Source organism: Helianthus annuus, chromosome 17, assembly GCF_002127325.2.
Source record: "Helianthus annuus cultivar XRQ/B chromosome 17, HanXRQr2.0-SUNRISE, whole genome shotgun sequence".
In the NCBI taxonomy this organism is placed as follows: Eukaryota; Viridiplantae; Streptophyta; class Magnoliopsida; order Asterales; family Asteraceae; genus Helianthus; species Helianthus annuus.
Window position 1 is genome coordinate 50,405,850 of NC_035449.2, and position 14,419 is coordinate 50,420,268.

The 14,419-nt window shown below is 32.4% G+C and overlaps 1 protein-coding gene across 1 annotated transcript; it reads right to left on the reverse strand.

Moving 5' to 3' along the window:
- Positions 1 to 10,827: 10,827 nt before the first annotated feature.
- Positions 10,828 to 13,743, reverse strand: LOC110924189. The gene is made up of 2 exons (XM_022168226.2): positions 13,665 to 13,743; positions 10,828 to 11,827 (listed from the first exon to the last, which is right to left on the reverse strand). The coding sequence occupies exon 2, from the start codon at positions 11,818 to 11,820 to the stop codon at positions 10,828 to 10,830; it is 993 nt and encodes a 330-aa protein (XP_022023918.1). The 5' UTR covers positions 11,821 to 11,827; positions 13,665 to 13,743.
- Positions 13,744 to 14,419: the final 676 nt, after the last annotated feature.

Below are 14,419 nucleotides of genomic sequence, written 5' to 3' on the forward strand. Positions count from 1 at the left end.
TATTAAAGGTATACAATAACATATAGTACTTTTACTTTCATATGTTAGAATTCACACTTGTGAATTTTTCAATGACTTCTAATGAAGTATGCGACATGAATGTCGTTAGTGTATTTCATCTCAATACACTCACTACGTTCTTTCATTACTCATTCATGGTGTGGTTATACATTTGATGTTTCATCTTTGACTTTTAGTCAATGTAACAACTCTCAAGTTGTTTATGTCCAAGTATTTTTCATGTGCTATCCGTTTAAAATCATATTCTTTTAAACAATGTATAACCGACGATATAATTATTTTCCACAAAAATAATTTATACGTCACAACCATTAGTGATTTATTTCTTTGTAAAAAATTGCATGTGTTATCCGAAGATATTGAACACAAAACAATAAAATTAATACATTGGAAACTAAATCATAAGTGGCAATCACTTTTGAAATTTAAACGGAAGCATAGACAATATGTAGACATCAAATAGCAAAGTGCTTTTATCTTCAACACTTTATAATCTGACCGAAATCTTCTCAACAATATTGTCCCATGGCGTGTCTTGAGGTACTCCCTCAATAAGACTCCATGCATTTGTAAGTACAAGTTTCCCATTTCATCTTGAAACTTTAAACTTGGACAATTATGCTTAAAACAACACCAAGTTGTTACAAATACTACATTTAAGTAGTAAACTTGAACAATTAAATTTGTTCACAACAACACCAAGTTGTTTTCACCAAATAACATTTTTTTTAACACACATGTTAAAAAAAATATTATAACAAGCACATTATAGAATCGAACGTTTACATAAAACGTTTTCCAAAGATATAGTTTATAAAATAAACTGTTTCTCATCAGTTTTAATGCACACATAGGCAATTAAATGTTTACATAAAACATTTATGTCCATTATGAACAATCTCTAACCTCGTATTCGTGATACACATTTTCTAACACACATGTTAGAAAACTTTAAGTCATTATATATATAACATGACCAAATTAAAGCATCAAATTTCATCACTAAAACTCTACTCAAGAGTTTCACCATACGAAGAGTTAAGAGTCTCAATAATTATAGACTTAAACTCTAATAAAACTCATCAAATGTTATCATTAAAACTCTACTCAAGAGTTTCACATATGAAGAGTTAAGAGTCTCAATAATTATATATTTTAACTCTAATAAAACTCATCAAATGTCACCATTAAAACTCTACTCAAGAGTTTCACATATGAAGAGTTAGGAGTCTCAATAATTATATATTTAAACTCTAATAAAACTCATCAAATGTCACCATTAAAACTCTACTCAAGAGTTTCACATATGAAGAGTTAAGAGTCTCAATAATTATATATTTAAACTCTAATAAAACTCATCAAATGTCATCATTAAAACTCTAGTAAAAGTCTCACTTTATTAGAGAAATAAACTCTAATAAAAACTAATAAATTGACTTGAAACTCTCCTTAAGAGTTTATCTTCCATATGAAGAGTCTAGTAAATGATTTTAATTTCATTAAATTCATATAACTACCACACCATCACTTTATGGTGATTTAATTCCTTGAAGCCAATCAACCATTAACTTCAATGTATGACATTTTATTTCTAAATCATACAAAGCATTAAAACAATGCTATAACAAATTGCTTATATAAAATGTCAACATAAAACATTTCAAAGCATTTGTATTTTAACCATTTTCAACAATCATGTTAAAATGAAAGAAATTCTAACGCGCACGTTAGAAATATTAACATTTCCACAAAATGTTAATTCGACTTGCTAAAACACATATATGATTCAAATAAATAAGTCATTTCTAATACACCGTTAGAAACTAAACAATTAAAAAATTGCTTCAAACTAACGCGTTTCATGAACGTTTCTAACACACATGTTAGAAGACAAATGATTACAAAAATCATTATAAGACTTATTTGTTCATATCAATCCATGGGTGGATGAATAGTCTACTTTAAATAGAGGCTTAATTAGAGACATAAAACTCTAATCAACTAACATAAAACTCTTATTTAAAGTAATAAAAAAAACTCTACTTATGAGAGTTTAACGTTTACAAAAAACATATGGTTTACACCAATAATTCCGGTTTAACACACATGTTAGAGAATTTAACGTTTACAAAAAACGTATGGTTGACACCAATAATTCCGGTCTAACACACATGTTAGAGAATTTAACGTTTACAAAAAACGTATGGTTTACACTAATAAACCCGATCTAACACAAAAGTTAGAAAAATTAACGATTCCCAAAATCGTTTAAAAACCAAATGGTTGAACCAAAACCATTCGTTTTGTACCGCGGTATAGGATTTAAGATTGTATCTCAATCTCAAGAAATCCAAACACAACAAGTTGTACCACATACATATTTCCCAAAAGCAAATATTTACAAGATCATAATCTTTAAAATATATATATATATTTTTATTATTATAAATCCTTTTGTGAACCCAAAATCCTTATAAATAAGGTTTTAAGATTGTAGCAACAATCTCATGAAATCTGTTTTAAGTTTGTAGGAAATAGGTTCACCTTTTGTAAAATATAATTACAAAATATATCGTAGCGAGACTCTCGTTATTCTTAGGAAATATCATGGTACAATTCTGGTTGCAATAACTAAATAAAAGAATATAAATATAATTATATATACCAATCTTAATTCAAGCCGCATCTCTGGTGGGTCCTTCACGCGCACTTGATAGCATCCTAGACTCGAGTATTCATCATCTTGAGTCTTGAAAAATACTCCTTGACTGCAACAAAGAGCACACTAAAACGTTGACGAATTTGGTTGAGGCACGTGTTCAACACGCTTCCCTTAAAACAGATTGCGCGCCTCTACTAAAGATGACGCGTCTGTCTCCCAGGGTACAACAGCCGAAGCAGTCTGTACTGCCGGAGATGGCTCACGGGCCCAAGGTTACATCCGGTAATTGTAGTGTTAGAACTTGTGGAAAATTATGATACAAAGGTGATGAAATCGTATAGAGAAAACATATTTCTCTAAGTACCCATCACATGGGTCTCCAAGTATTTGTTCTTTCCAAGAACTCTCCATATATTCATGTATATTTCTTGTATCCCTTCTCTTGTATTTTTCTAGCATTTTTCTCTATCTCAAAATGAGGCACAAAGCCTACTATTTTTACAAGAGATGTGGGTTATGAAAAGTTTCTCTTAAATGGTGATTTATTAGAGACATAAAACTCTAGTAAAGTTTCACTTAATTAGGTATTTAATTAGAGAAATAAAAACTCTAATAAAAGCTAATCAAGTGACATAAAAACTCTACTCAAGAGTTTGTCACCATGAAGAGTCCCATAAATTATCACTAAATTAATTTCCATTCACGTTATTCTAATTTTCCAACAATCCCCCACATGAATGGAGATTAATCAAAACACACAAAAATCCAATGGAACCTCGACAGTTGAGTTTTGCATACGATAGGTAGGTGTTACCCTTTGAACCTTCGCTCATGAAATGCACTTAGCCCACTAGCTCTGAGTAGATCTCGATGTCTTTGAACTCGTCTGCCGTTTGTGTAGACGACAATACACTTCACACAAGACTCTCCCTAGCCGGGTCATCTCCTCATAGTCGTGTCCAATAATGGTCGTGGAACACTTTCCTGGTTCTGCGAGAGCTCTAGGAATTGTGCCCTCAATTCCATTCGAAGCGACCCCACTTCTCTCTAACATAGGTGATTCTCCTTAGATCATTAAAAGCATTGTGGTTACCGTGATCTATCCAAATCATTTACCACATATTATGCTTAGCCTCACACTTGTCACTTTTAGGAATGGACTAGGAAGTTTATTAATCTTTATAATAAACTACCTTATTAAATGCGTAGGGTTATTCCCCCACAGTGACCTCGCTTATTCATACAATTAGGTTTTCCTATTGAACTCAATTCTTGGGATCTCCAGTCTACTGAGTTAGGTTTCCATCATATGAACTTCATTTTTTAATGGCTTCAGTCCCATTCCACAACTTGATCTCTAATAAACCCTCAGGTTGTTGGATCCATAACATTAGCAAATAACTTTGCGTATTTGAGATCAGTTGTCATGATGTGTTCTTAACTCATAAGTTAATTTTGCCTATTGTCAACTTCTAAGACTATATCCTCAGTGGCCATCTGAATCTGGTTATAACATATGTCTTCGTAAGATACGTGTATCATTTAAGGCAAACACATCTCCATTATACACTACGACCTTTGTGTCCTCCACTTAGTCGTCTATTTGCAATGTTAGATTGGATTACAAAATCCTTATTGCTAAAAACAAATGCAAGACACCCCCCTCCACATTTAAGTGTTATTGGATAACATTTAGATGTGTTAATGATAACCATTTCTACATACCCTTACAGGGTTGTTTCTTAAATGGTTCCTCCCCCACATTTCTTGCCATTTGATAAACATTTCCGTAACACCACTTATGGCGACATTTATACACATATGATTAAACAAGACCAACCTTATTGTATCAGTGAATTCAACTCATATTGCATTAGCTTACACAAGCTTCCGAGCTGACCAAAGCAACACATGCCATTGTCATAAGTTTGTCACCAACTTAGAATAATTCTAATTTAACATCTAGAATAAGCTTAGACAATGAGTTCTCCTCATTAGCTTTTCGAACAAACTTTTAAAAGTTACATGTCATTTCCTTATAATGAATGAAAATTCTCTCTCAACTTTGTCCATACACAAATTCTTTTTGTGTTCATACACATTTGAATGTTTAGAGTTAATTAGTCTCCGTCAAGACCCATAATTAACCAAGTACTAGTCTAGCATGCTTTAAACTACAATACTTTAGCATGTGAACAGAAGATGCATCATTCTGATTCTTCACAGCCCTAAGGATATCATAATATCACTTTGCAACATTCATCCCTTGTTAAGACAAAATAATGAGACTTATTCATAATCCTAAAACATCAATATTTAGGAAGGTCTCACAAATTATTGTATATAGCACAAAGCTAAATTTCATCATTCATTTAAGGAACATAACTTGATTACCTTTGATCTCCAACAATCTACCATTGACTCGTAAGTACTTAAACATAAGTCTTAATCCAAGTCACTTGTTGAACACATTCATCACCAACAAGATGAATGTTTCTTGTCTACAATCACTATTATGTGTGAGATAGAGTTAACTAGATCGACACTCAACAACATGGCATTCATAATTTTGCCATAAGTGATTTGCACACATCTGTTGTTATTCATTAGGAGATATGTATATTTAGGATGCTCTCCTAATGAATGTAAAATCTCCATATAGATCTAACAATAATCAAGTGGTAGACGCATCTACTTATAAATCTCGCAAGATTTATTAAAGGTATACAATAACATATAGTACTTTTACTTTCATATGTTAGAATTCACACTTGTGAATTTTTCAATGACTTCTAATGAAGTATGCGACATGAATGTCGTTAGTGTATTTCATCTCAATACACTCACTACGTTCTTTCATTACTCATTCATGGTGTGGTTATACATTTGATGTTTCATCTTTGACTTTTAGTCAATGTAACAACTCTCAAGTTGTTTATGTCCAAGTATTTTTCATGTGCTATCCGTTTAAAATCATATTCTTTTAAACAATGTATAACCGACGATATAATTATTTTCCACAAAAATAATTTATACGTCACAACCATTAGTGATTTATTTCTTTGTAAAAAATTGCATGTGTTATCCGAAGATATTGAACACAAAACAATAAAATTAATACATTGGAAACTAAATCATAAGTGGCAATCACTTTTGAAATTTAAACGGAAGCATAGACAATATGTAGACATCAAATAGCAAAGTGCTTTTATCTTCAACACTTTATAATCTGACCGAAATCTTCTCAACAATATTGTCCCATGGCGTGTCTTGAGGTACTCCCTCAATAAGACTCCATGCATTTGTAAGTACAAGTTTCCCATTTCATCTTGAAACTTTAAACTTGGACAATTATGCTTAAAACAACACCAAGTTGTTACAAATACTACATTTAAGTAGTAAACTTGAACAATTAAATTTGTTCACAACAACACCAAGTTGTTTTCACCAAATAACATTTTTTTAACACACATGTTAAAAAAAATATTATAACAAGCACATTATAGAATCGAACGTTTACATAAAACGTTTTCCAAAGATATAGTTTATAAAATAAACTGTTTCTCATCAGTTTTAATGCACACATAGGCAATTAAATGTTTACATAAAACATTTATGTCCATTATGAACAATCTCTAACCTCGTATTCGTGATACACATTTTCTAACACACATGTTAGAAAACTTTAAGTCATTATATATATAACATGACCAAATTAAAGCATCAAATTTCATCACTAAAACTCTACTCAAGAGTTTCACCATATGAAGAGTTAAGAGTCTCAATAATTATAGACTTAAACTCTAATAAAACTCATCAAATGTTATCATTAAAACTCTACTCAAGAGTTTCACATATGAAGAGTTAAGAGTCTCAATAATTATATATTTTAACTCTAATAAAACTCATCAAATGTCACCATTAAAACTCTACTCAAGAGTTTCACATATGAAGAGTTAGGAGTCTCAATAATTATATATTTAAACTCTAATAAAACTCATCAAATGTCACCATTAAAACTCTACTCAAGAGTTTCACATATGAAGAGTTAAGAGTCTCAATAATTATATATTTAAACTCTAATAAAACTCATCAAATGTCATCATTAAAACTCTAGTAAAAGTCTCACTTTATTAGAGAAATAAACTCTAATAAAAACTAATAAATTGACTTGAAACTCTCCTTAAGAGTTTATCTTCCATATGAAGAGTCTAGTAAATGATTTTAATTTCATTAAATTCATATAACTACCACACCATCACTTTATGGTGATTTAATTCCTTGAAGCCAATCAACCATTAACTTCAATGTATGACATTTTATTTCTAAATCATACAAAGCATTAAAACAATGCTATAACAAATTGCTTATATAAAATGTCAACATAAAACATTTCAAAGCATTTGTATTTTAACCATTTTCAACAATCATGTTAAAATGAAAGAAATTCTAACGCGCACGTTAGAAATATTAACATTTCCACAAAATGTTAATTCGACTTGCTAAAACACATATATGATTCAAATAAATAAGTCATTTCTAATACACCGTTAGAAACTAAACAATTAAAAAATTGCTTCAAACTAACGCGTTTCATGAACGTTTCTAACACACATGTTAGAAGACAAATGATTACAAAAATCATTATAAGACTTATTTGTTCATATCAATCCATGGGTGGATGAATAGTCTACTTTAAATAGAGGCTTAATTAGAGACATAAAACTCTAATCAACTAACATAAAACTCTTATTTAAAGTAATAAAAAAACTCTACTTATGAGAGTTTAACGTTTACAAAAAACATATGGTTTACACCAATAATTCCGGTTTAACACACATGTTAGAGAATTTAACGTTTACAAAAAACGTATGGTTGACACCAATAATTCCGGTCTAACACACATGTTAGAGAATTTAACGTTTACAAAAAACGTATGGTTTACGCTAATAAACCCGATCTAACACAAAAGTTAGAAAAATTAACGATTCCCAAAATCGTTTAAAAACCAAATGGTTGAACCAAAACCATTCGTTTTGTACCGCGGTATAGGATTTAAGATTGTATCTCAATCTCAAGAAATCCAAACACAACAAGTTGTACCACATACATATTTCCCAAAAGCAAATATTTACAAGATCATAATCTTTAAAATATATATATATATTTTTATTATTATAAATCCTTTTGTGAACCCAAAATCCTTATAAATAAGGTTTTAAGATTGTAGCAACAATCTCATGAAATCTGTTTTAAGTTTGTAGGAAATAGGTTCACCTTTTGTAAAATATAATTACAAAATATATCGTAGCGAGACTCTCGTTATTCTTAGGAAATATCATGGTACAATACTGGTTGCAATAACTAAATAAAAGAATATAAATATAATTATATATACCAATCTTAATTCAAGCCGCATCTCTGGTGGGTCCTTCACGCGCACTTGATAGCATCCTAGACTCGAGTATTCATCATCTTGAGTCTTGAAAAATACTCCTTGACTGCAACAAAGAGCACACTAAAACGTTGACGAATTTGGTTGAGGCACGTGTTCAACACGCTTCCCTTAAAACAGATTGCGCGCCTCTACTAAAGATGACGCGTCTGTCTCCCAGGGTACAACAGCCGAAGCAGTCTGTACTGCCGGAGATGGCTCACGGGCCCAAGGTTACATCCGGTAATTGTAGTGTTAGAACTTGTGGAAAATTATGATACAAAGGTGATGAAATCGTATAGAGAAAACATATTTCTCTAAGTACCCATCACATGGGTCTCTAAGTATTTGTTCTTTCCAAGAACTCTCCATATATTCATGTATATTTCTTGTATCCCTTCTCTTGTATTTTTCTAGCATTTTTCTCTATCTCAAAATGAGGCACAAAGCCTACTATTTTTACAAGAGATGTGGGTTATGAAAAGTTTCTCTTAAATGGTGATTTATTAGAGACATAAAACTCTAGTAAAGTTTCACTTAATTAGGTATTTAATTAGAGAAATAAAAACTCTAATAAAAGCTAATCAAGTGACATAAAAACTCTACTCAAGAGTTTGTCACCATGAAGAGTCCCATAAATTATCACTAAATTAATTTCCATTCACGTTATTCTAATTTTCCAACATCTTTTTGTTGCTACGGCCTACAAGTGGGTTCAATTGGATTACAATGGGTCAAATGTGGATACGCTCTAATTTTTTTTTTTGTTGATCGTAGTTTATATAAAACAATATTTTATTATATTAATGTATTACCTGTAATCATATATGACACATTGTTTAGGGCAACGCTAGAAAAAAAAAACTCATGAAATTTTTGCTAAATTTACACATATGGTCCTTTAACATAATTTTTCTTAACAATCTTTCTTTATTTATAAAAATAGACGAATTGTTTTTTTAGGCTCAATTGGTTATCCATAAAATATAGCCATTTTTACTTTTAAACATGTTTTTTTAAATTTTGATAGAGTCCAACAAGTGGTGGTTTGGAAACCAATGTATTAGAAACTTTAACAACATTACCAATATGCAACCTGAGAGTGGTCGTTGTTGTAGAGCAGGTTAATACTACCATTTATGTAACGTGTCGTGGCAACGCGCGGGCATTCCCACTAGTATAAATAAATATTTAATCTTATATTTGACCCATGTTTTCTAGTAGTGTATAACAACATTTACGTATATATCATTTGTATAGTGAGTAGTGACAAGAATAGCTTGGACATGAGTTCTTTATGACAATCGTGGTTTGGTATATTCGATGTTTCCACATACATTTTACCCCACTTAAAATGTATTTTTGTATCAAAATATTAATGGACTAACAGAAATTATTTAATTTTTATCTTTGAATTTATCTATCATTTGTAATAAAATTTATCACATTAAGAGCACGATGTTGTCCTCATCTTCATCCCTATAATTCAATTTAAAATTATATTTATCTTATGTTCATCTTCTACAAACCTTCTACATCTTATTTCTCTCTCCATCTCTATTCAATTAATTGATAATCTTTATTATTTTTCTTTTTCTTTCACTTAAGAGATGAAAAATACTTAGGAGGAATGTTAAGAATAAATAGGAGTCTCTAAATATTGAGAGTGGATAGGAAGTAGATCCCTACATTTCATCCACATTTTAGAGAATGAGATTGAATCCACATTTTAGAGAATGAGATTGAATGCTTACTTAGGTGAAAACCATACATTTTTCTTCAAATTATGAGTATGCTCTACTACGACTCTATGATGCTTTATGAAATTTATCATTTTAACTATTTATTTTGATTAACTTTTATTAACTTTGTATTAATTTGATGTAATTTATAGTTATTTTTCTTTATGAATTTTAACCAGATGAACTCAAAATATATAATCTTCATATGCCACTTCACCACCGTATGACGCCATCATCTGAATTTTAAGGTTGTTTCAATTGAACTCTCATTTTTATTTAATTTTCTTTTGCAAATCAATATTCCATTCAAAATCAAACCAAGAATACAAAGGAAAATCAAGCATTCAAACATTAAAACACATACAATTAAATAAAACTCTAAACATGAAAATCAAGAATTCGATTTATATTAATAGCATCTTTATTTGTTCAAATAGTTATATTAACTACATGTCCTACCAAGTTGTTCGCCTCGTCCACTCACCAGGAAATGTGTCATTCTTTTCATGATACCAGAATCCATCCGGTTTTACTAACCAGTAACATCTTTGAATACTAAAAACTTTTCCATTAAAACAAATACGAGAAATGTGAAAATTAAAAAGACTAACGGATGTATGCTTTGATCCCCACCAAAATTCTCCTAAATAGTAGGTGCCGAGTTTTACCCCAAATCTCCAATCAAACTCTTGATTGAATGCTAGCGTGCGATTTCCTAGATCTTCGCTGCCAGAGACATGTACTACAATATTGTCTTCAATGGCATTAGTAACATACGTTCTTAATATATAAATGGTGTTTGGATCCGAAGCCAAGCAAATTGATAGCATTGTGAGGAAGAAAATTAGACGAAACATGAAATTCATGTTTCCTTTCACTACAAGAAAGTCGATTAATAGCGGCGACAAAAGTCGCCGCTAATAGTCCATATTGTCGCCGCTAAAGCTAATAGCGGCGACAAATCGCCGCTATTGAGTCGCCGCTAAATCTTGGACGCTAAAGGTCTGTATGTCGTCGCTAATATTTCGTGGCTCCATCGCGAAGTTTGGGTACTTCCTATCAAAGTCTTGCCATGAAGATCCATCAACTGGATGCCGCATGGTCCCATCTTCTGAACGTCCGGTACTATGCCATATCATATCTTTTGCCGTGTGCCTTAAACAATACAAACGCCGAAGTCTAGGCGTCAAAGGAAAGTATCGTAACACCTTGCGAGCTACCTTCGTGCCTTTTGTGTCTTTATCGACCCAACGACTCTCATTACAAACGGGACAATTTTGCAACGACTCGTGTTCTTTCCAGAAGAGAGCACAATCATTTACGCACGCGTCTATCATCTCATAATCCAAACCAATCTTCTTAAATTTCTTCTTAACTACATAATGCGTAGGGGGAATCTTGTTGCCTATTGGCATTGATTCTTGCAACAACTTTAGTAGACCATCAAATGAAGTATTAGTCCAATGGGACGTCTCCTTTAGATTCATAAGCTTTGCTAAGAAGTCAAGTGAAGAAAATTTAGTACAACCAGGATATAATTCAGATTCAACATCCTTTATTATGTCTTCAAAATCGTCATCAACACCGTTAGATTCTCCACCCGACATCTCCAGGTTACGGTCTGTATCTTCTTCCATACGCTCCCCCCTAATGTCTTCAATAACGTTTTCCATACCCTCCTGTGGCACAACATTATCTACTTCTACTTCTACAACTGCAGGCCGAGATTTTTCGCCGTGATAGTCCCACTTTATGTAATCTTTCCAAAAAACCATACGCCCCAAATGGAGTTTCATTTTTGTGATGGTTGTTAAGCCGGAACATTTACATTTGGAACACGGACATCTAACTTCATTATGGTTGGGGAGCACTCTTTCACACATCGCGATAAAAGACCTGAGTCCTTGCTGGTAGTGAGCTGATTGAAGTGGGGAATCAATCCAGCTTTTATCGATAGGCATTATGCAACTAAAAGATAATTTAATTTAGGGTTTGCAAGACAAGGGTAGGCTGCTAAACCCACTTTTTGAATATTTTATCTCATATATGAATGTGTATTACATGGTTGTTTCTTTAAGAAAAATTCGGCAGCATTTCCTCTTAGCTCCCAAGTATATATGTAAGAATATATATACCCGAGGAGCAAAGAGAAAATGATAACCGAATCCTTCTTAAACAAACAATCATGTAATACACATTCACATCCTAAATGAGATAAAGTATTCAAAAAGCAGTCCCAAATTAAACGGGGACAACCTGAAATTAATTTCTAAATCAATTTCAGGCGGGTATTTCTAAGCTCAATATGGTTTATGTATGAATTTTCGAAAAGAATAGAGCAAATATCATGTGGGTCAATGGGTAAAAGCTAGACATGAAGTTTTGTTTCCGATTTAAGTGTGGTTATATTCAAAGGATATTATTATTATTATTAGTATTGTTGTTGTTGTTGTTGTTATTATTATTATTATTATTATTATTATTATTATTATTATTATTATTATTATTATTATTTGTTTTTAAATAATAGAAGGGAAAAGGATCAATGAAGGTGATGGAAAAGGACAAATGTCTCCGGGTGCGGATAAGGCCTTTAGCGGCGACATATTAGTTGTCGCCGCTAATAGTGTCGCCGCTATTAATCCTTTTTCTTGTTTAGTAAACGGATCAAACACAACATGTTTAGTTAACGGGTCAAAATTACCATTTTTCACTCACCGGGTCAAAATTACCATTTTATTTGATAGACATGCACTTTAAGTGAGCATAAATCAATTCTTTCTTTGTTTGACATACCTCCTAAAATTGTTAATCTAACACTTAATGTGCATTAGTTATTTACTGGTGGATGGTAATCGTTGCTATATGCTTTTAAGTTACCCTCTTTTGCAATTACCATGGTCACCAGTTCTTTGTGATAATTCATAATAACAAACTTGTGAGTCTAACTTTAAACGTATGCATATTTTTTTTTATTCGTGAATCTATGTTTGCTTATGTGTACCCATGTGGGTTTTATGGTGTTTAACCTATTTTGTTCTTAATACACTACATTTTACTAGTGAGCTATATATTTTGAGTTAACCTATTTTAATGTGGTATGAAGCTTGCTGACTTCATTGTTCAAGCAACACAAGGGAATGTTACCGAGTATTATATTCTCTGCATATTGTGAATGTGTCTGAAAGTGGGACATGAAGCAATCGGAGACGAAAACATTCAGGTATTCCATAAAGCTGCCTTAAAGGTGGACATGAAGCAAGACAGAAGCCACAACGATATAATGGGTTTTCTAAACTTCAGTCAATTTGACAAATCACAGTGTACAACAGTTAACATATTTGACCCATCTACTATCTTTGAACAATAATAAACATACACTATTCCAGTTCTCTAATATTATTTAACACTAAGCCAAATGTTTCTAGTTCTATTTCTCAGTTCAAGGTTTTCAAGAGTTCAAGGTCAAGTTGGTTCTAGATTGCTTCAACATCAGTTTCATATCACTACAACATACCTACCTGGCCCTAATTACTCATTTTCCCTCACTGACTTTTACTACTAATTTACCCTCATTTCAATTCCTTGACCACCTTATTTTTGGAATGCTTTAAAAGTTTGTGTGTTGGAAAAAAAACTGACCAGCCCAAAACCAAAAAATGCAAACGGTGGCTTCTATGTTCTTACTAGAGGTGGAAAAAAAACAAGAATGCAAACGGTTGTGAACTTCATCCCCAAACAAATTTAAAACAAAAAAAACAATCATGTATAAACAGATTCAAAGCTAATATAAACATAAACTAACCTTATTTTGCACGAGAAGAAGAGGTGGTGACAGTGGTGGCCGTGGAGACGAGGTGGTGCCGGTGGTGGCCGTGGAGACGAGGTGGTGCCGGTGGAGAACTACATTCACCAAGAACCAAGAAATTAACAATCTATATAACAAAATAAACAAAAAGTTCAACATAAAACTAACCAATTTAAAGTAGAAATGAAGAAATTCGCAGATTTTGGAGAGAACCGTGAGAGGGAGCTGTAGGTCCCTTTCGGAGGAGGATGACGAACCTAAACCTTGTTATACTAACCCACTAGCAAGTGCGGAATCCAAGCTAGCAAGCAAACCGGGATGAAGCAAGTATAAACACAACACAAGGGTTCACCGATTAACACCAATGTATTAATACGTATGAAGGTTTCGGTTACAAGCACAATGTTTACAAATCTAACTTGCAAACTCTCAAAGTGTGTGTGTGTGTTTTTTTTTTTTTGGACAGAATGCTCTCAAGCTCTCTCGAAAGTCTCTGTGTGAATCTGTCTAAGTGTCTGTCTAACACATACACTGCATGGGTATTTATACCCAGCCCATGATGTCCAGTCCGAAGGATCCGATAGATGGTCCGAAGGATCATCTATCGATGATAAGTCAATCGAAGGATCAGCATAGACTTCGAAGGATGATCTATCGATCATCCATCGAAGGTTCATCTTTCGATTACCTCGAAGGATGAACATTATCCTTCGAGAGCTATCCTTCAAGCTATCCTTCGATCTATCCTTCAT

Excerpts from the sequence above, each read along its gene's own strand:
- LOC110924189 (XM_022168226.2), bottom strand. The coding sequence starts at position 11,820 with ATGCCTATCGATAAAAGCTGGATTGATTCCCCACTTCAATCAGCTCAC.